Source organism: Simochromis diagramma, unplaced genomic scaffold (assembly GCF_900408965.1).
Source record: "Simochromis diagramma unplaced genomic scaffold, fSimDia1.1 OVJJ01000567.1, whole genome shotgun sequence".
NCBI lineage: Eukaryota > Metazoa > Chordata > Actinopteri > Cichliformes > Cichlidae > Simochromis > Simochromis diagramma.
In genome coordinates, this window is record NW_024386973.1 from 264,120 (window position 1) to 286,340 (window position 22,221).

The window sequence follows — 22,221 nt, forward strand, 5'->3', positions numbered from 1 at the left end:
TTTATTAGTTTTAATCTTTTAACTTTATGCATCAAACAAAAATTTAATTATATGCAACATTATCTGAGTTGAACAAATTAGTTTAATATTTAAACCTATTTTCTGCACATTCCAGCACATAAAATAAAATATTTTTTGTGTTTACACTCAGTCTTTCAAATAGATGCAAGTAAAACACAGCAGAAAATAAATAAAGTCAAAGACTCAGCGGTCCTGTTGCTCTATTTTCACCTATTAAGCAGCACTGCGGTAGGCGGAGGTTTACCCTGGTGCAGGTGTGCCGCGGTCAGTGGAAGAATCCGCGAGTTTCTCTGGGAGTTTCCCATTACGTCGTAGCTACTCGGTGCTTGTTTGGAAGTTTAGGGGTTTTTTCGCTGTAAAAAGAAGTTTTCTTCCCACGCACGATGGACACTAATGTTTTTGTCACTTTTTATGGAATCAAACTCAAAATAAGGTCAGTACTTCCACGCTTTAAACGCTGCACGCTCATACTCTCTCCGCACTCGATATATGATCCATTGTTGATCTGCACACAGCTGTTGTCACGAACGCGCACGTGCTGACGTCACTGTCGTGAGACATTTCTCGGCAAAAGAATCACGGTTTTTAGTAGAACAGAATCAGAATCGAATGGGGTTTTAATTGCCAAAGTTGAGCAGGTTTACAACATTAGGAAATTGCGCGTGCTTCAGTGCAACATGGTGTCAAAAGTAACACTTAAATCATGGAAAAAATAAAAGTAGGGATAAGAATAAAAGTGCTACGTTGAAAGATATATACATGAGTGGGCCAGTGGTGAGCAGTGCCAACATGGAATGAAAAGTGACCACAGCGTAGGGTCATGTGTTAGTGGTGGGGATAGTCATATGGTTATTCTTCATGTGTCCAACAGCAGAGGGGAAGAAACTGTTCTTATGGCGAGAGGTTCTGGTGCGAATGGACCGGAGCCTCCTGCCTGAGGGGAGCAGGTCAAACAGACTGTGTCCAGGGTGAGAAGGGTCAGCTGAGATCCGAGCTGCACGCCGCAATGTCCTGGAGGTGTACAGGTCCTGCAAAGATGGGAGTTTGCAGCCAATCACCTTCTCAGCAGAGCGCACAACACGCTGCAGTCTCTGTTTGTCCCTGATAGTGGCTCCAGCGTACCACACGGTGATGGAGGAGGTGAGGATGGACTCGATGATTGCAGTGTAGAACTGCATCATCGTCCGTGTTGGCAGGTTGAATTTCTTCAGCTGCCTCAGGAAGTACATCCTCTGCTGGGCTTTCTTGATGACGGAGGTGATGGTGGGCTCCCACTTCAGGTCCTGGGTGATGGTGGTACCCAGGAAGCGGAATGAGTCCACAGAGGTGATGGGGGTGTCAGTCAGGATGATGGGGGGGAGTGGGGCTGTGTGCTTCCTGAAGTCCACAATAATCTCCACTGTCTTCTGGGCATTCAGCACCAGGTTGTTGTGGCTGCACCAGGACACCAGACGTTCAACCTCCCTCCTGTAGGCAGACTCGTCCCCGTCCGAGATGAGTCCAATAACGGTGGTGTCATCTGCAAACTTGATTAGCTTGACAGACTGGTGGGTGGAGGTGCAGCAGTTGGTGTACAGGGAGAAGAGCAGAGGAGAAAGAACACAGCCCTGAGGGGAGCCGGTGCTGATGGTCCGGGAGTCCGAGACATTCTTTCCCAGCCTCACATGCTGCTTCCTGTCCGTCAGGAAGTCGGTGATCCACCGGCAGATGGGATCAGGCACATTCATCTGGGAAAGCTTGCCTCGGAGATGGTCTGGAAGGATGGTGTTGAAGGCAGAGCTGAAGTCCACAAACAGGATCCTGGCGTAGGTTCCTGGGGAGTCCAGATGCTGCAGGATGAAGTGTAGGGCCATGTTGATGGCGTCATCTACAGACCTGTTGGCTCTATATGCAAACTGCAGGGGGTCCAGGAGGGGGGCCGTGAGGGTCCTGAGATGGGAGAGAACTAGGCGCTCAAAGGACTTCATGACCACAGATGTCAGAGCCACGGGTCTGTAGTCATTTAGTCCAGTGATCCTAGGTTTCTTGGGGACAGGGATTATGGTGGAGGACTTGAAGCAGGCAGGCACATGACATGCCTGCAGTGAGGAGTTGAAAATGCCAGAAAACACTGGGGCCAGCTCGTGTGCACAGTGTCTGAGGGTGGCAGGAGACACGCCGTCTGGGCCGGGAGCTTTCCGAGCATTCAGGTTCTTAAACTGCTTCCTCACATCTGCTTCATGAATATGAAGAGTTGTGGTGGGAGGAGGTGGTGTGAAATCCTCTTTTGTGTGGGGTGAGGAGGGGGGTGTTGTAGGTGAACGGTTTGAAGGTGGTGATGGCTCTATGGAGGGGGGAGAGGTGGGGGAATTAGTGTCCAAAGTGTCTCTATTGTTGGGGCCGTTGGAGGTGTGAAGGCTGCCTGATGGCTCGTCAAAACGACAGTAGAAGTCGTTAGTAACGCAGTAACGCAGCGTTCCTACGGGAAAGTAACGGTAATCTAATTACCGTTTTTGCAATAGTAATCCCTTACTTTACTCGTTACTCGAAAAAAGTAATCAGATTACAGTAACGCGTTACTGCCCATCTCTGCTACTCAATTACACACCAAGGTGGGCCAGGACCGGATTTAAAATAGCCTGACAATAATATAATACATGTTACAACCAAACAGTTTAATCAACGTAGCCCGGAGAACATTTGCTAATAAGATGAAGTTAGCTAAGTCGCTATCTCATCGTAGCAAAAAAAAGCACCACCTACCGTTCTTTATGCAACTTCAAATGTCGGACAAAGTTGGAAGTTGTTCCATCTCCATCTGTGATTCTCTTCTTGCACGTTTTTTGTTGACTACTTCATAGTTTATGTACCGAAAGAAATTACTCTTGGCAGCATTTTTGGTTTGAGCGTTTTTGTTTTTAAAATCTCACGCTCACATACACATGGAGGTAAGAATGAATGAATAAAATGAATTAATGGTCCGCACTTTTTATAAAATATGTACGTTAAATTTTAGATTTGGGTAAAATATCAAGTCTTTTCATGTAAACAGGTTCAAGTCCAATTCAAGTCCCAAGTCATTGGTGTAAAAGTCCAAGTCGAGTCACAAGTCTTACAACATTTTTTCAAGTCAAGTCTAAAATCATAAAATTAATGACTCGAGTGCACACCTCTGGTAAGAAGTGAGATGCTTTCTGATTGATTGGAGCTACCCAAGTGATTCAGTGTATGAAGGAAATTCTCTTTTGTGATAATTTTTTGAATGTGCATTTCTGGACGGCACGGTGGCACGGTGGTTAGCAGTGTTGCCTCACAGCGAGAAGGTCCTGAGTTCAATTCCAACACCAGGCCGGGGTCTTTCTGTGTGGAGTTTGCATGTTCTCCCTTTGTTTGCGTGGGTTCCCTCCGGGTACTCTGGCTTCCTCCCACAGTCCAAAGACATGCAGCTTGTGGGGATAATTGAACAATCTAAATTGCCCATAGGTGTGATGATACATGACCAATATGGTTTTTATGTAATTGTGCACTTAGGGAATACCTGTCAACTTTCGTCCCTCTGGGGGTGATATTTTATAATTAGCTCTCTTTAAGCAGACCTGCAAGATTGGAATTAAAAGCAATATAAAACATTTAATTGAGAGCAAATACAAGGTGAGCTTCTCTAGATTAGATGGGTTTTGGAGGAAATTCACCTACCTAGGATGCTGACCATATTAGATGCTAAGTCCTGTGTTAAGTCAAAAGCAGTAAGAATTGTTTTTATTTTTGGAATGATGTAAAATTGCTGTCAGTGGATACTTAAATTAGTGTGCAGTTTTCCACTATCACCAGTGATTGGTATGAATGCATGTGACTGGACTGATGATGTGGACTAAGTGCGACTGACTTGAAATTGAGAAGACGGTAACTATTTTAGGATTAATCACTTCTAATGCCTGATCCACACAAACAGTGAGAAAGGGTGGATGTCTGTGGGGTTTTTTTGTTTGTTTTTGCAGGGCAGGAGGATGACAAAGCCCAGAGAAGGGCAGACTGTAAGACTGTGTGCGGGCCTTGCAGACTTGACCCTTTAGCTGCTACTTTTCTGTGTTACTGATTTTGTGTGAAGGAAACTGTGTTTTACTGGCTGCTTTTTGTTTACAGTATCACAATGCATTGTTGGGAAATGTGAAATGTTACAGTGGGAAAATGTAAATGACCTCATTAATATTTGTAAAGTGTTTTGTTGGAGCTTGGACCCAGCTGAATGATTACCACCCTGTGGCCCTCACGCTGGCAATCATGAAATGCTTCGAGAGACTAGTCCCCCACCAGAGAGCGTTCGACCCCCACCAGTTCGCATACTGCGCAAACAGATCCACAGAAGACGCCTCATCTCTCCTCCACTCGCACACTGAGAACCCCACAGGGCTGTGTGCTGAGCCCTCTCCTGTATTCTCTCTACACCCACGACTGCAGTTTAACCCACAACAACACTCTCATCATCAAGTTGCTGATGACACCACGGTAGTCGGACTCATCTCAGAGGGAGACGAGGTAGAGTACAGGAAGGAGGAGGTCCTGAAGCTGGCAGCCTGGTGTTCAGAGCACTGAATACTAATACTGTTGACTTCAGGAGACACAGCACTGACTTAGCCCCCCTTTACATCAAATGGCCTGTATTTATATTAGGGGTGCAACGATACACAAAATTCACGGTTCGGTTCGGTTCGATACTTTGGTGTCACGGTTCGATATTTTTTCGATACAAAAAAAATGTTCATGCCTTTTTAATTTGTCATTTATTAAAATTATAAATATATATTTTAACTCAAAAGTACAGTTTTTAAATTTAACCCTAACCCTTGTGCGTGTTTTTTATTTTGACAGCGAATGCGCACCTGCGGACCACTTATGTGCAGCCCTGGTTATTTAGCTCGTCATATTGTAGCCACAGAAATTATTTTGTCCATGAAACCATAAAGCTGCACTTTCTTTTTGCCTTATAGTCTGATTTGTCATAACTTCTCCGTTTTGTGGTAAGCTTTTCTTTGGCTGTCACTTCTTCACTATGACCTGTCTTATTTGGCTCAGCAGAACTAAAATATATATCCTGCTGCTTTTACACAGGCACTCACATAAGCTCAGCGATTCTCTGCGTGATCAACCTCTCACATGTTTAAGCTGCGGGAGATTTCACTTGTCATGTTTGCATAGTAAGCTAACGATTAATAAGACGATGTCAGAGGAATTGGTGCACAAATTATCATCACTCACAGATCAGTGCTGTCGCTCTCTATACACAGTTCGCACGATTGCAAAGTGAAAGCAAAAAAACAAGCGCAAATTCACACGCGATTTCAATATGTCACATATTGACAGTGGCTCACAGATGCCAATGACATAATTACCCAGCTACATTTCTGAAAGAATGCAAAAGCATTGACATATATTTTTCCTTCCTACAATAGCCCAACGGGCAGGGCAGAGATAGATTTTGGTAGCCCGACTGAAAAAAAAATCGCTAGCTCCAGGACGTCGGGCTAGCGATATTGCAAGCCCTGTATCTGATTGAGGAATCACTCATCTTTGGAAAAGAGAGTTTATTACAGAGAAATGTCTCTTTCCAAAATAAAAGCTATACTATCCGCTTCTTCTGGGCTATATTCTCAGCAGCATAAGGAGAATCATGTGCTAACAGCTGTCTAAATGACTCGGCTAAAGTTAGTAGCATGCTTGTTGTTTTGGTCTTTGCACTAGGATGATGTCAGCGTAAATGTGCAGTCATATTCGTTGTGTTCCCACTAGTGCTTTCAGGTTGATCTCGTTGAAATGACCTTAACGCCACAACACGGCAAATCTCCGTTAACGAGCTACCGCCGATCGCCCGTGTGTGGGGCTAGACGGCCAACACGTTAACGAGCTAACTGCGCTAACACACTAGTTCCCACCCATGTAATTGAGCATTGCATGGCACATCCAACATACTGTTTTACTTTAGTCCATGACTCGCTTACCTTCAGGGTCATACGTCACATGAAAACCAAAATAATTCCAAACGCCAGATCTGAATGAGGGTGGGGGAGGTCCATGTGTCTTGCTAGCTTGCCCTGCGCTCTTCCTTCTGACTATGCTGTCTGTGTTGAGCGCTCAGTGAATCTGCGTTCGACTACTCCGCCTAGGCTGCACTGTCGAGCGCAGATCCACTGAGCGCTCAACACAGACAGCATCGTCGGAAGGAAAGTTGATAAAATAAATTACAAATGTTGTATTGTTCGATACATATGCGTACCGAACCGAAAGCACTGTATCGAACGGTTCAATATCGATACGAATATCGTTGCACCCCTAATTTATATAGCGCTTTACTAGTCCCTAAGGACTTTACATATCCAGTCATCCACCCATACATTCACACACTGGTGATGGCAGCTACATTGTAGCCACAGCCGCCCTGGGGCGCACTGACCACCACCAGTAGGCAAAGGGTGAAGTGTCTTGCCCAAGGACACAACGACCGAGACTGTCCGAGCCGGGGCTCGAACCGGCAACCTTCTGATTACAAGACGAACTCCCAACTCTTGAGCCACGATCGCCCCACAACAGGGAGTGTGTGGAGAGGGTCCTGTTGTGTGTGACCCACATGCATTTTTCATGCCTTGGCTCACCTTAGCAATAATATAGATATGTAAGTATATTACAGAAATGGGTCTATTATGGTATGTTATAATGTACACGGTATGAAGTATGTTATGAATATTCTATAACTATAAGTATGTACAGGCTGTAGTGAGTACAAGCTATGTACAGGATATAAATATGAAAACTATAAAGAATATGAAATAAAAAAACTATACAGAAATATGAAATATACAGCTATACAGAAATGTGAACTATGCAAGTTATAAACAGCTGTAGGATTAAAAATTATCGTATTGTACAGAATGATTATTTACAGAGCTATACGTGTAACCCGGGTTAAAAAGATGCATAAATAGTAAAAGAAGAGTGAAGTCTGAGAATATAAATATCAAAGAGTAAAGTTCATTTATTTACATTTTCTTGTTTATTAAAAAGATCAAAGTTCATGTCAACTGATTAAAAACATGTTTGCATTGTTTAAAATAAGTTATCTTTGTTTTATTGTGAATTGCTTGTGGGAACTGTAATCTCCTACGGGGATATGGTCTGTGAAGGTAACACAGGGTGGAGAAGGAAAAAGAGAGAGCGAGGAGAGAGGGCGGTGGCGCGTGAGTTACATGGAGCATCCGGAGAAGTTAGCTTGTTTTTATCTACTAGTAGTAAGTGTGTTGTGACTTTTCGGACAGATAAGTCACAGTGTCGGTAAGCTAGTGACACAACACGTAAAGTTTCAGCGTGAGTCTGCTGGACTGTGTGCTTTGTTTCTTGCGGCCGTGCAGCATTGAGTTAAAGTGAGGCTAACCAGCCGTTCGCTAATAAGGACTACTGTAGGCTGCCGTTTCGCTAAAGTTGTGGAGCCTAACAGGCTGCAGAGGATCGTTAGCGAACTGGATAACGAGGGACACACCCCAGATAGTCACTCAGAGTACCTCTGGCAACGTGGGAAGCTAAAACAGGTAGCTTGTGGAGCAGGTGGAGATCACGGACCTTCCTCATCTTTGTGCTGCTGCATTCAGAGCGGAGTGTTTCTGAAGGAGCTGAAGACAACCTGTTGCCTGGATTAATCTGGTGGGAATTGCACGTTTCACAAGGTACTGAGTTTATTTATTTATGTTTTGCTCGTTGAGTGAAGAACTTCCGGTTGGGAGATCTTTTGGATTTATACTGGAGCAATACAGGCCTGCAAGGTAGGGTTTATCTCTGCCGGCTTTAGGTTTAGTTTGGGACTGTAATTGTTTTATCTCTGGTGGTTTACACTGTATATGTGGAGATCCTGTGTACAGTGGGTAAATTGCTGTGTGCGTTTTTTGGTTTTATTATTTTGTTTTCATTGTTTGGTAAATTAAAGGAGGGTTGCAATGCTCTACTTTACATGGTGTATGACATGATTTACTGCACTATAGACACTAGTGTTCATTTTTGCGTGTAGTGCTACTGTTAAGGAATAAGCTTCATTGATCCCAGAAACAAAAGAGAAGTTAATTAAAAAAATATCGTACAAGAGTACACTAGGAAAAGAACCCAAAGCCCATTTATTTAATGGTATTGAGTAAATGAGGGCTACATACAGTAGTGCAGTTAAGATAAGTGAGATATGTGGATAATTTCTACAGAGGTATATAAAGTGCTGGTGGTTGTGAGTGGTGGTTCAGTCCATGTTATTATTGTGTGTATGAGGGTACAGTTGTCCATTGTGTGTGTAGGTGGTTGTGGGTGTGTGTATGTCCAGTCCATAAGCGAGGAATGCTTATGACACCAACTTCATGCCTTCCCTCATGTGATTAGGTAGAGGATAATCAGGGGGTCCTTTTGTCCCTCTTTGGGGGGAAACTCCCACTAGGTTTAAATCTGGGACTCCCCACCATTTGGCCCTAGAACTGAAGAAGCTTCTCGGATGAGAGGTGAAACGTCTTCAAGTAACTTAAAGAAGTCCAGACGCTTTTCTTTGCAAGCTCCTTAGACTACGATGACCTGGATGACTGAGAACCTTCACAGACACGATGCTGCAGCATTTATATTACTTAAGATAAATAGATGACCTCAGACACTTATGAACATGCATGCAACTGTAAAGAGAACCTGGCAACAGCCACACACAGAGGACCAGTCACCCAAAAGACCCTCCACCACCGTCAGCTCTCACCCTGGACACAAACAAAAGTTTATTGTAAAATAAACGCGGTGCAACTCGCTACTCTGTGTCTCACTTCATAAGATCATTTTTCAGTCTCTGATAAAACCTCTTTAACTTTGCCCTGCTTCACTTCAGCAGCATCGATCTTTGCACAGGAAACATCCGTGTGGTGATTCATGGTTTTCTTCCATTTTTGATTTGCTGTAGCATATTTTCAAAGTGCTTATGTGCTATAAAAGACAAAAAAAAAATGAAGCCAGGAAAAAATCCTTCATGTTTTTCTGTGCTTGATCCTCAGTTACTTTGACATAGTGGCATGTGAAGCGACCTCTCTGCATTGAGTCATACTTGTTATTGATCTCTGGCTGTCTTCCACAGCATGTCTTTATCCTGTCTCACTCCTCTCACCCCAACCGGTTGTGGCAGATAGCCGCTCCTCCCTGATATATTCTCTGGTATTTGTGAACCTGTCATTCAACATTCTTGTTGGATTATGGCAGTTTCAGGTATTGAAATGCTATTCTACATCTAGACACTAGAGGGCGCATAGCATGCTGGTGGTATCCAGCAGTGTTTTGCGGCACAAAGGAAGAATAAACCTTCCTGTTGTGAAGCTAACACCAGCTCTATGTGTGTGCCACTTCTACTCTTTACCACGGGTTAGTAAATGTGCATTAAAATGAATTTACATTGCACAGCCTACAAGTAGAGTATGTTGTTTATTTGAGAATTTGCACAACTCGGTAAAGGAAGTGGTTTCTTTTGAGAATTGTGTGTAAATTGTGAGTTAAGGCTACATGTTACTGATTCTAATGCTAGAGGACTTGGCTAATGTGGAATAGTGTGTTGTGAAGCTAACCTAAACCACTGAGAGACTGCTGAACTCTGAGCCTTTAATGTATTATGCACTCTGTGAAACGGGTTTTGTACCATGTGTTATCTTTCTAGTTAATGTTGTGGTTAAAAATACATTTTTGTGGTTTAATATCAAAGACAATTCTTGAGTGTTATAAGGTAACTTGGTGATCAATGGCGACTGCCTAATAGGACTGTGTGCCATTAAAGTAGCATTGCACTCTATAGAGTTTGTAGTTTGCACAACAGTAGTAAATGTGTTTGTGGGAAACCAGAGTGCAACACACACACAAAAGGAAAGAGTCACATCATCCACAAAACACAGAGATGAGAACAGAATCGGTGACCAAGGGCAGACCTGGCAGAGTCCAACACCCACCGGGAATGAGTCCGAGTTATTCTCAGTTATGCGGACCAAGCTCTTGCAAAGGTTATATAAGCTTTGAATGCTTATATAGCTTATATATGGGGTGTCTGGCCCATTGCCCCCATACTCCTGAACGCTCCTTTACACAGCTACAGCTCGACACACCTGGGAATAGGGATGGGTATCGAAAACCGGTTCTTGTTGAGAACCGGTTCCCACTGTTTCAGTTCCTTGGAATTGTTTGCCATTTTTGCAAACGATTCCCTTATCGATTCCAGTCGCCCCGAATGACGTCACCACGTTGCAGAGCGTCATTTACGTGGCAGGAAACACGGCGCGTAAGCGGCTCAAACGCTCAAAAGTTTGGTTATACTTTACGAGAACAGATGACAACAGGGCAACTTGCAATACTTGCAAAGTAGATATTTCATTAAGGGAGGAAACACTACGAATATGCAAAAGCATTTGCTCACAAAACACACGATGACCTTAAATGAATGTCGTGTTTTTAATTCTGTGAGTCTCAACCCAGCAGCAGCGGTAACGTTTGCACGTCCTCTCCCGTTAATGCGGCAGGTAAATAATCAACTAACAGTGCATATTATGTTAGCGCGATCTGCCTTATTACAAAACCATTACTGTGCATTTAGTGACCATGATGAGAGACGGAGTCTGGCTCAGATGCTGGCAGTTCTCGCTGCAGTCTGCCGGTAGCGTCTCCTTTCAGGCCGGGATAGACGAATGTCACCGAGCAGTGACTCAGTTTGTGGTCAAAGGCTTGCACCCATTTCCCACAGCAGAGGCCCCCAATTTTAGGTAAGTAAATGTGTTTAATTGTAGGCAGGGACATTACTGGATATTCTTGTGTAATTGCTACAGAATAATTTATGTTATACTTTGTTATTGCTACAGAAGAATATTTATTTTATTATTTTACATTTACAATGTTTTTCCCGGGGACCCTGTGACCCCCCATTGAAGAGCCGTAGGCTGGATCTCTTAAGATCTCACTGTTGGGTTTGTAAGGCCATGTTACTCCTAAATTTCTGTCTTGTTCAAAGAGAAGATATAAAACAAAGTTCTAAGCTAATCGACCTTAGTGTTCTCCTTTTTAAAAAGAATTGATAAGAGAATCGATAAAGAATCGAATCGTTAAACAGAATCAAAAATAGAATCGGAATCGTGAAAATCTTATCAATACCCATCCCTACCTGGGAATATAACATTCATGCTAGGGTTGCCAAAAAAAATCCACACTCAAATATTAATTAACAGTTAGAATTAATATTGATTTAAGATATATATTTGCAATACTATTTGCCTCCTGCAGCTGACACGCAACTTCACACAGACAGACACACAAAGCTCCTCCTGTCACTCACAGCTGTAGCTTACATTCATAACAGTGAAGAAGACTTCAACAACAATGAAGTATTAAAACAGTCATCAGAAATATAATCTTGTTACCATTTAACTGTTAGTAGTTAACCAGTGGTCACATTAAACACCTTTTATTATTAAGGTTCTAGCTAGTGGACTGCTGTTACATAAAAGTAGGGATGGGTATCGTTTAGGTTTTAATCCGATATCAGTACCAAACGGGTACTTTTGAAACGGTGCCGGTGCTTAAAGAATCAAGAACACAAAATTGGTCCAAAAACCTCTCATGTTCAGCTGGTTTTTTTTGTAAAAAGATAACAATGTCAGCCTTTTCTGCAGCTATGGGGCATATATGGTATCACTCTTGGCTGGAAGCAGTGCTTAAACAATGGAAAAAAAACACAAACTTTGTCCAAAAAACTCTCATGTTTAGCTGTTTTCCACTTTTTCTTTGGTCATTTTAGCCTTTTTGGCCAGGGTGAAGGGAGTATCTGCCATCAAACAAGAAGACAGCCGCATGTAGTTATGATGATGTTTGCTAGTTCACCTTACATGCATTAATGTAATAACATGGTTAGCCTACTCAACGTAAATTACACAAACAACATTAAGCTACTCACGCAGAGAAGAACGGCTGCTGCTGCATCATCATCCTCATCATTTCTGCTACACTGGCAGGGCTAGGGGCCAGGACTCTCCTCTTCGGGTTCTTGGGGGATGTTGCTAACTCCGGGTCCGATAACAGGCACCACACCCGCAGTAGATGTGCTCGGTGTGAGGTCTCGCAGCAAGCTATCAGATACGCCGCATTCCTTGGCTTTAACAAAACGCTATACGTCGCCAGGTGTTTCATCAGATTCGAGGTGTTACCTCCTTTGACAGTATCACAGTATCACCTTAAAGCACTTGTTGCAGGCTGCTGAGTTTGCGTCTTTTGCTGTGAAGTACAGCCAGACTTTGACCGCTTCGTCTTGGGCATTTTTACTCTGTAGCTCTGCTCTAAAAGAACGTACGTACCTGGGCCCGCCTACTACGCTCGCAAAGGTAAAATGATTGGCTGGAATCCAAAGTGCATGACATCTCAGGGAAAAAAAAGCACCGAAATAAAGCATCGAAATGTGCTCTGCTTTTCAGTCTGGTTACTACCGTTTATGTCAGATGGCACCGGATACTGGTACCCATCCCTACGTAAAAGATGAATTATTGCAGGTTGAAGGGATTGTGAATGGAATATTGACTGTAGCCAAGCAAGCCTCTGCAGGTTGGAACCTTTTGGAGAAAAATGTGACTATTTGAATGTAGCCTACAATGCCTTGAAAAGTATTCATACCCCTTGGACTTTTACACATTTTGTCACTTTAAAACCACAAACTTAAATGTTTTTTATTAAGATTTTTTGTTACAGACAAACACAAAATAGCACATAACTGTGAAGTAGTATGAAAATGATGCATCGTTTTTTAAACTTTTAAGCAAATAAAAATCTGAAAAGTGTGGCATGCATTTGTATTCAGCCCCCTGTACTCTGATACCTCTAAATAAAATCCAGTACAATCAATTGCCTTCAGAAGTCACCTAATTAGATAATAGAGTTCACCTGTGTGTAATTTAGTCACATTAGAAATACACGTGCTCTGTGTTTCTTGTTAGAGAACATTACTCAACAAACAGCATCAGGTCAAAGTTGTACATAAGTTTAAGAATTAGGTAAAAAAAAATATTCCAAGCTTTGAACATCTCAAGGAGCACTGTTCAATTTGGTGATGGCCAAATAAAGCTTTCTGAAGCCTTGAAGCTTGTGTTGAAAAAGGTTTCATTACTCGAAGCTTTTCAACACAGTCTTCTCTAGTGACATCTGGTGGCCAAAAATATGAAGAGCAGCTTGAATCTACAAAATAAAATGTACTGCTTCATTATGATTGCCCATTCTACAGAGTGGAATTCTCAGTACTGTGGGCCACCATTGTGTTGCTTTGAACATGTATTTTTGGGGGGGTGAAAAAACTGTCATGTCTATTTATTTAATAAATAAATGTGATCAATAAACTTTCCTTATTTAAACATGTGCCATGATGTGGTCTTTCTTTGCTTGTGACTTCTTGATGTTGGTAAATACAATAGATGAAAAATATATATAATAACGTACAACACATTATGGAGGATGCTTCTGCTGTGAGGTCCTGCCTCCACGTACTTTTGGAATTAATCACTGGACAGCTGGACAGGTATGTTTATAAGTAATATTATATTAGGCCAATTTTCCTAGACATATTTTTGACCTGGGGGTAGAATTGATTGTGAACTGGAAAGGGTGAATGCTTATAACCTTGTAAAGTAAAAACTCGATGTATTTAAGGTCATCCTGTTTTTATTTTAGAAGAGAATTTGTTCCACTGTTGTTAGGGTGCCTGGGTCGACGACCCAGTGTTTTGTGTTTTTGGTTCTTTGATTTTGATTATTTCATTATATTCTAGCTGTGCCTTATGGGTTATAGGTTTATTCTTAGCTTAGGTTTTCTGTGTGGGTTTTGTTAGAGTTTTAGTGTTCTGGTTTTCTGTCTATGATCCATAGTTGCTGTCTCCCCTGTCTGCTGTCTCCCCGTGTCAAGTCTCTGTGTTATGTTTCCTGTTTTACTTTAAAAGTCCGTGTCTCATGTTAATGTGTGTGACTTTGCTTCCTTTGTCTCGTGAGCCCTGATTTGTCCCAACTGCGTTTCCCTCCTGTTTCCCATTCCCTGATAGCTCCCTCTGTGTATTTAAGCCCTGTGTTTCTCTGTGTCAGTGTTGCGATCTACCCTCATATATGCTGTGTGGTCTGTCTGCCCGTTTAAGTTATTTGGATTCGTAGTTTTGTTCTGTTTGAGTTCATGTTTGTCTCCGGAGTCTGCACTTTGGGTCCTCCATTTCACCACTCCTGCCTGCACGCAGCCTTCACATGACAGAAGATCGCAACCAGAACATGGACCCCGCAGACTTTTTCACTTCGGAGTTGGATGCTGAGATGGAAGGGCTGGTTAAATTGCTGGACCGCATATCCCAGTCCAACAGCCTATGGGCTATGTCTGTGGGACTGAGCACAGTGGAAGCAATGGTGAAAACCAGCCCCTGGCTTCAGCAGTTTGCTTCGGAGGGGGCAGGTCAGGGCACGTGAGCTTGCCCTCTCTCTCACCACGCCAACGCAGCAGCGGTCTGAGCTCGTCGTAAAGCAGCTTCCGCAGCGGTCACCACAGCGGGACAGAGTTTCCGCGCCGCTGCCACGGTTTTCGTCTCCCTCGTTCGCCTTTCCGTTCGCCTGCCTTTGTCTTGGCGGCTATGCGGTCGGAGGATGAGGAGGTCGACTCTATTTCTCCACTGGTTCCCTCTTCCAGAAGGAAACGTCGCCCTCGCCAATCCTCTCCTCAGCCCTTTTCCGTGATTACAGAGCAATTCGCAGTGGTGAGTCATGAGAGCGCTTTTCCTGTTTCTGCTACTGTTACTGTTCTGGCTCTTGACAAAGGCAGTCACACTTTTCTCCTCTCCTCCCCTCCCTTAGCTTCCCTGCTTAGCCTCTTGTGTCCTTGTCGAGTCTCGTGGGGGGTTTTTGTAGTACTTTTCCCTGGAACAGTCTCTCACAGTCTGTTCTCTAAAACCTAAAAGAGGAATTATGGATTTGATCAACTGGTCCCTGAATGCTATTGACGCCCTTGTCTTAATGAGAAGTCTGGGCTCGGGTGAGCCTGAGTGTCCTGGAGGGACTTTCCCTGCCGGATACACGATGGACGGGTGGTATAACTGGAGGGTCGTGTGCCTGGCGGGACTGTCGATCGAGGACGCTGAAGATATCTACCTATTCGGAACCATGATAACAGGGTTCTTGCTGATCGGAGCTGGCTTGGCACTGGCTTATCGAAGAATTAAGAAAGCAGAATCGGCTGTTCAAACCCCCACAAGGGGTGTGGTGTCTGCCCCTTCCTCTGTAAGACACAGAAAAGGAAAACACTTCCCTGCCTAGCCTTGATAATCTAATGTTATTATCCATTGTTCTTCTAGTGATTCAAAGTTGATTTAGGATATCATGTTCGGGACTCTCTGACCCAGAGACTTATTCTAACCATTATCCTTGTATGTAAGCATGTTTGCAATCCCACTCTGCACTCTAAGTCATTCGTACAATATATCAGTCGGACAGTCACGCTGAACGAGGCTTCTGACCTTCAAAAGACTGAGTGCCAACTCTTATGAGCACATTTGCAATGTGTGTATGAAAATGATTATAACCACTTATTTTAGTGAGAGAAATCAAGAATTTTCAATCCTAACAAGTGAAAGTTATTTAATTAAATTATGAAAAGCAGATTTTTGACATTTTAAGTTTTTCAAGTTTTGGCTCCCTGTTTCTCAATAGAATGATCCATGGTTAGCCATCTCTCACCATCAAAACACTCGACAAATCCTCCGAATGATTCACTTCCTTATGAACCACTGAATCAGGTGCCAAAGCATTATCGTTCCAAATGAAGCTTTGGACGCCACTGATCACGTGACTCTGGCCAAACGAATGAAGCCTCGACACAGTGTTTCTGAAACAGTGTGCTGGTTTTTATGACACTCGCGCCGGAGCGTCAGCTTCAAGCAGGCCATCACTAGTTCAATCCATCATCCAAAAATGGAAAAAAGTATGCCACATGCAATTTGGCAGGAGCCATGTAGGGGACACAGCAATCAGGTGGAAGATGTTCTGTTAAGACAAGACCAGAGTTGAGCTTTTGAGCCTAAATGCCAAGCGCTACATGAGGCGGGAAAGTAACACTGCTCATCACCCTGAACACACAATTCCCACTGTGAAAAATGGTGTGGAAATATAAAGAATATTAATGTGTTAAAATGGCCCATTAAAAGTCCAGAAATCCCACTGAGCATCTGTGGCAAGACTCGAAAACTGCTATTCACAGACGCTCTGCACCCAATCTGGCTGAGTTTGAGCTATTTTGCAACGAAAAAAAGGCAAAAACTTTGGTCTCTACATTTGCAACGCTGGTAGAGACATACCCCAAAAGACTCGCAGCTGTAATTGCAGTGAAAATATTGACGCAGAGGGATCTGAGTGCAATTGCATGCCACACTTTTCAAATTTTTATTTGCTTAAAATTTTGAAAACCATGTATCGTTTTGTACCACTTCACAATTTTGTGCTCTTTGTGTTGGTTTGTCACAGAAAACCTCAATAAAAAACATCAAAGTTTGTGGATGTAAGGTGACAAAATGTGTCAAAGTTTAAAGGGTATGAATACTTTTTCAAGGCACTGTATATGTGTCATATGATGCTGATGAAGAGTAACACTTTGACTGAGGAAGCACTAACACGTATGTTTTTATTGATTAATAACAAAGATGTATAGTAACCAGTCCAATGATAGCCATAGATATTCAAAGCAAAAATGATGAGGAAAGAGGAGCACACATCAACAGTAACACTTTCTGTGAATCACACTCTAACATATAAAAAGAAAAGCTGCTGTAAAGCTGCACGACCGAACAACAATCCAAAGATTCATCATTGAAAGTCTGTTTTGTCTGTTTTCTCTTAAAGCTCGCAAACACAAACACAGCTGTAACAGCTGGGACTGTGCCCTACATTATAAACCTAATTGAGGTGACTGTTGTTGTGAGTTCACGCTACACAAATGAAGCTGAATTATAAAGAATTAAATTCATGATTGATTTAAACATGAGCAGATACACAAACACCGAAACTCTGACAGCAAAATGAGGTTCATTCAAAAGTAATGCAGGAACTGGTATTCTGATTACACTGCTGTCTTAATTTTCACTCGAGGCCAAACGCTGGTATTTGACCTTTGACATTTTGGCCCTGTACAGGAGCACTCCACAGATCATGGCAACAGCAGCAAGAAGACATCCAGCGATGAAGACCAGGTTCAGGTTCAGGTTCAGGTTGTTCCCTGAAGACCACAATAGAACCTCAGCATTGTTCACACTTTAGTGAAAGTCAAACAAAGAAGCTAATGTTAAGAAGCACTTTGTGTTTCCATACCTGCACTCATGCTGGTGTCTGCTGACCTCTTCAAACGCAGAGGACCCTGGGAAACGAAGTGCGCTGCAGTCTGGATGGCAGAGTCCCTCTTTCGGCGGTGGGAGTGGTGGTGATGGTTTGAGTTGATGCATCCCTGTGAGCACCTGCTGTTGGGATTACCTGCTTCACACATCATTACTGAACAGCTGATGTATACCTGAGTGAAACAGGACACACTGTCAGTATATCAGCAGACGTACAGTTGCCCCCTCTAGTAGAACAAGAGCAGAGCTGCAGTCAAACCTTTGCTTCTCCATCCCAGCCAAGGAGAAAGCACAAATGTCACAGCCTAATTAACTTCATGTGTTACTGCACAGTTTGTTATTGTAATTTTGCCTCTGTAGACTACTACAATGGATTTAAAATCAAAACAATGAAGATAAATGAAGCAGTTCAGCAGCAGTATTGCATTATTTGTTCAGGAATTCGAGCCATTTTTATACATTTACCAAATATTAAGAGTCTCAAAAGTAATATGACATTGACTGACGAGTAGTGGAAATAGTTTTCCACCACAAGCACATAAGAGAACTCTAAGAAAAGTTTAAAAAAGCAACTAAAAACGAAATAAATACCTTTAAAATGAGACTAAAATTGGGCATATTTATTAGTGCTTTTAGAAATTGGAGCTTTTAGATATCTACAGTTCTTTACCTGATCGTGCAAACCGATGAACTTGAAGGCCTCGATGCAGAATCTAAACTGTCTCTTGTTGTCCGTCTCATGGATCATCACAGTTGGGTCCACGGGGCACCTAATCAGAGCCGAGCACAAAGACGACACAGCTGCTGTAACTCCATGTCTTACAATCAAAGCTGCTACAGAAGCAGAGACATCACAGGGTTTCTGCAGCATTTCAGAATCAAAGAAAAGAGAAAACTTTGGTAAAACTCTGGTTTTCCTTCTTTTCTTTTATATATTGATCCAATGGTGGGTTTTCGTGTCAAACTTGGCCAAATGATCAAATGTTGAGGTAACTGATGTGCCCTAAATAATATACACTTCCATCAGCACATGCGTACCCGTCTTCAATGATGGAGTAGGTTGGCTGGTAATTGGGGTTGTCGTATGGTGAGGCTCTGCAGGACTCCACAAACATCTCTGTGTCGTTGACTATGGAGGACGCTTCTATCTCCATGTAAATCTTCTGCCCTACGTCGTACTCCAGAGGGTACGAACTGGGATCAATGATGCTTCTGAACTGGTTGTCGGGGTAAAACTCAAACTGGTAGGTGAACGTGCCGAAGCCTTTATCAAACACTTCCACAATCTTCCTGTGTGCTGTGAAGCCCAGTGACACGTTCCCCTTTTTGGGGTACTGACAGTAGAACTCTACTTCCAGGTTATGTTTCCTGGTGATCAGAGCTCTGCTGTCATCCACTGTGGTGATTTCATTCTTGAAAATGAGATGTTCCTCGTCCTCCTGCAGAGTCAAACATCACTCTGTCAGTCCTCGTTCTGATATCTAAACCAACAACAACAGAATAGATACAAAGGAGCTCTGGTTACCTCGATCTGAGTGCCACAAGCATTGAGAGGGATGACGCCGATGATGTGAGTGCTGTTGGAGTATCTCTCCAGGCTGCAGAGGGTGTTGCTGGGCTCACTGAGACGCAGGTGATCCTCACGGAGTCCACGGAGGGACGATTTCTCCACCTCTACTCTCATTTCAGACTCGGTGCAGATCACGTTGGTTTTAACTGAAACAAGTTAAAAACATATAAAATATGATGTAAGAAAACATACAGACTTAGAATTTACCTTATGATACCCATTCGAAGGACTCTTCATTAAGCTAAACCTAATGCAATCCAACACAACAGATTTAAAGATTTACAATTTCAGTTTATTTTAATGTTGCCAGAAATATGTCAAAATCCTCCAACTCCAATTGTTAAAAAGTTATAAAACTATAAAACGAATGCAGTGAAGAAAATAGAAAATATGTCACATATTTGAACACACACATCACCTTATAAAATAAAATGCACACATTTTGGTATCAAAGACAACTTTAGACTCACTTTCCTCTGTTCCAACTTTCAAGATGACACACCTCATCTCTGACTGATAGACGCCGGACCTGAAGAGACATTAGAACGATGATAAGTTGACTTAATGTGTGACTTAAATGATTTTCCTTTTTATTATTTCTTCAAACACTCTTGAAATTGTAAAGCTTAAGGTCAAATGAGGAGAGCTTCATTTTATAATTTGTTCATAGTGGCATTATTTATTCCAAAAGCACATTTATTTAAACTTCTCACACCTAGACAGAAAATACATTTTTTTTAAAGCACTAAAAACAACAAAAAGTCACTTACTGTGAAGTCGGGGTGCCGTGGTTATGAGAGTGGGTATTGCCTGGAAAACTGGTCACTCCTGACCTGAAAAACCCACAAAGAGTCCAATCATGACTTTGCTCTCCCAAACTAATTCTGTGTTTAAAGGAATGAAACCGAGGCTAACCCTGTCGCCGATTCAACAGCAAAGCACACTGGGAAATAATCTCCCAGATCGCTGGAGAACGGCGTCCACCGAAGCACAAACTCATTATGTGTGGTTCTGTGCGTGGTCATATTCATTGGCCCGCTCATGATGATATCTTGTATTCTGTAAGAAAACAACAGAAGGAAACAAGGATTAGCTCATTAATGCTGAGCTGAGCTTTCCTGCTGAAGTGATAATAATGCTTCGCTGCCATCAGGCCTCCTTAATCAAGCTTTGTCTCACTCACGCTGCATATGAAGCCTGTGCTTGATTCTGATCTCCACCTCTTTGTTGACCTCTGCATGAATGCGCTGTCCGTGTGCAGGTGTTGGGTGCACAAACTGGGGCAAGTATAGTCCCTCCTGGCATGAAGGAGCAGGTGGATCCACTGGAGTACAGTTAGAGTAGCAACAAATAAGCATCCGTTACCAAAGCAGGAAGAAGCAGCTGTCTGCATAGCAAAAGTTTAAGGCTTTAAACAAACACATGAAGTGGAGTTTGGTTCTTGGGCTGCTGAAGAATTCAGTGCAAACAGGTAAAACTAATATTAACTTTTTAAGATAAACTGTGGGTCACATGAGTAAATAGGTCTGCTGCAATCAGCTGTTTCTACCACAGTTACCACTGTCTTCATGTGCAGAGTCATGAAAGCAGCAACATGCTGAGAACAGAGCAGAGCGGAGTGTGCTGCATCATCACATCATCAAACACTGAGACAACAATGGGCCTTACCAAGGAAAGAGAACTGCAACGGTAGTTTACTGAGGGGAGAAGAGGTCGCCTGCAGCGGTCTGCCCGTAGTCCACCACCATGGTGTGGTAGTGGGGGCTGTTGTAGTTGTAGTGGGGGCGGCTGTAGTTGTAGTGGGGGCGGCTGTAGTTGTAGTGGGGGCTGTTGTAGTTGTAGTGGGCGCAGCTGTAGTTGTAGTGGGCGCAGCTGTAGTTGTAGTGGGTGCAGTTGTAGTAGGAGCAGCTGTAGTTGTAGTAGGAGCAGCTGTAGTTGTAGTGGGCGCAGCTGTAGTTGTAGTGGGGGCTGTTGTAGTTGTAGTGGGCGCAGCTGTAGTTGTAGTGGGTGCAGTTGTAGTTGTAGTGGGTGCAGTTGTAGTTGTCCACCACCACCATGATGTGGTAGTGGGGGGGTATGTAGTTGTTGGATACATGGTGGCAGATCGTTTCCTTCTTGCGGACAGAGGAGACCTGGAGGACTGGGATCCATCGGAGTATCTCAGACTGATGTGTCCTTGTGGGAAATCCTCCACCACCAACTCAAATGAATTCACCCTGGGGTCAGCATTAGTGTATTGGTAATGTAACGTGCAGGAGTCCTGACAGTGGGACATTTTGGAGTTAAAGGGGAAAAAGTCAAGTGAGTTATTGTACAGTGGATTAGAAATTTAGCTAACCTGGTGTAAGTGGAAGCCTGAATGTTGGGTGCATACGGCGCACTCTGCACTTCCTGGATTTCCATATCTGCATCTGACTTTGTCTCCATCAGGATCAAAGGACATCAGCTTGTATGTCCGTGGGCAGTTTTCAGGAACTCTTCAATAAACACATTAACAAAGTCTCTCTCAGTGTCTCACACAGTAACACGAGTCATTCACTGGCATGATTATCTTGTATTATCTTGTAAAACTGATCAAAAAGGTAGAAAGAAAAATATGTAGACAATAGAATAAAAACTAAAATTAATTTGTCAGCTAGTTGATAAAAAAACAAGAACTTCTTGTTTTCCTTTTTCAGAGAAGCAGGTTTTGCCACATGACATTTTTAAATTCTGCTGTTTAGAGGCTCATAGTTTAATTGGAGATAAATTATCTGAATTTCAGGAGCTGGACCTCGCCTCCAAACACTGCCCTTCCAGTTCTAATGCATGTTTGTTTTTGTGCCCCACCCTACCTCTCCTTTTTTAATTCTTTCAATTCTTTCCATTCTTCACTTCTGCTTAGTACATGGGGATCTGCCAGGCCTGGTAGCCGCCACCAGTGCCCTTCGAGGCCTTCCCCAAACCGCAGCTCAGCTCATGTTTTCGCCTTTATCTACTAAAAATCCTGTCAAATCTGAAATGAGGACGTGGGCCCAGTGAGAGAAATCAAACTTCAGGAAGCTTACCTGAGGAAAGGTAGGATGGCAACTTCTGGTGCTCTGTTTGGTTTTCCAGTGTCGGATCTTTCTCCCAAATCCACAAGAGTGTTCAAGTACCATGAATGGCCCCAGTAAGAGGTCCGTGTGGGGATCCAGCAGCAGCTCGCTGCCCTGGTTTGTTTAGAAATAACAAAGTCATCCACCCACCAAGCTCTTGT

At 43.0% G+C, this 22,221-nt stretch overlaps 1 protein-coding gene across 1 annotated transcript; it reads right to left on the reverse strand.

The window, feature by feature from the left end:
• Positions 1-16,632: 16,632 nt before the first annotated feature.
• LOC120738291 (ZP domain-containing protein-like) lies at positions 16,633-20,835 on the reverse strand. Its single transcript, XM_040039480.1, has 10 exons — positions 20,652-20,835; positions 20,167-20,307; positions 19,899-20,042; positions 19,754-19,816; positions 19,454-19,512; positions 18,939-19,129; positions 18,452-18,852; positions 18,084-18,183; positions 17,391-17,586; positions 16,633-17,298 (listed from the first exon to the last, which is right to left on the reverse strand). The coding sequence occupies exons 2-10, from the start codon at positions 20,286-20,288 to the stop codon at positions 17,156-17,158; spliced, it is 1,419 nt and encodes a 472-aa protein (XP_039895414.1). The 5' UTR covers positions 20,289-20,307; positions 20,652-20,835; the 3' UTR covers positions 16,633-17,155.
• Positions 20,836-22,221: the final 1,386 nt, after the last annotated feature.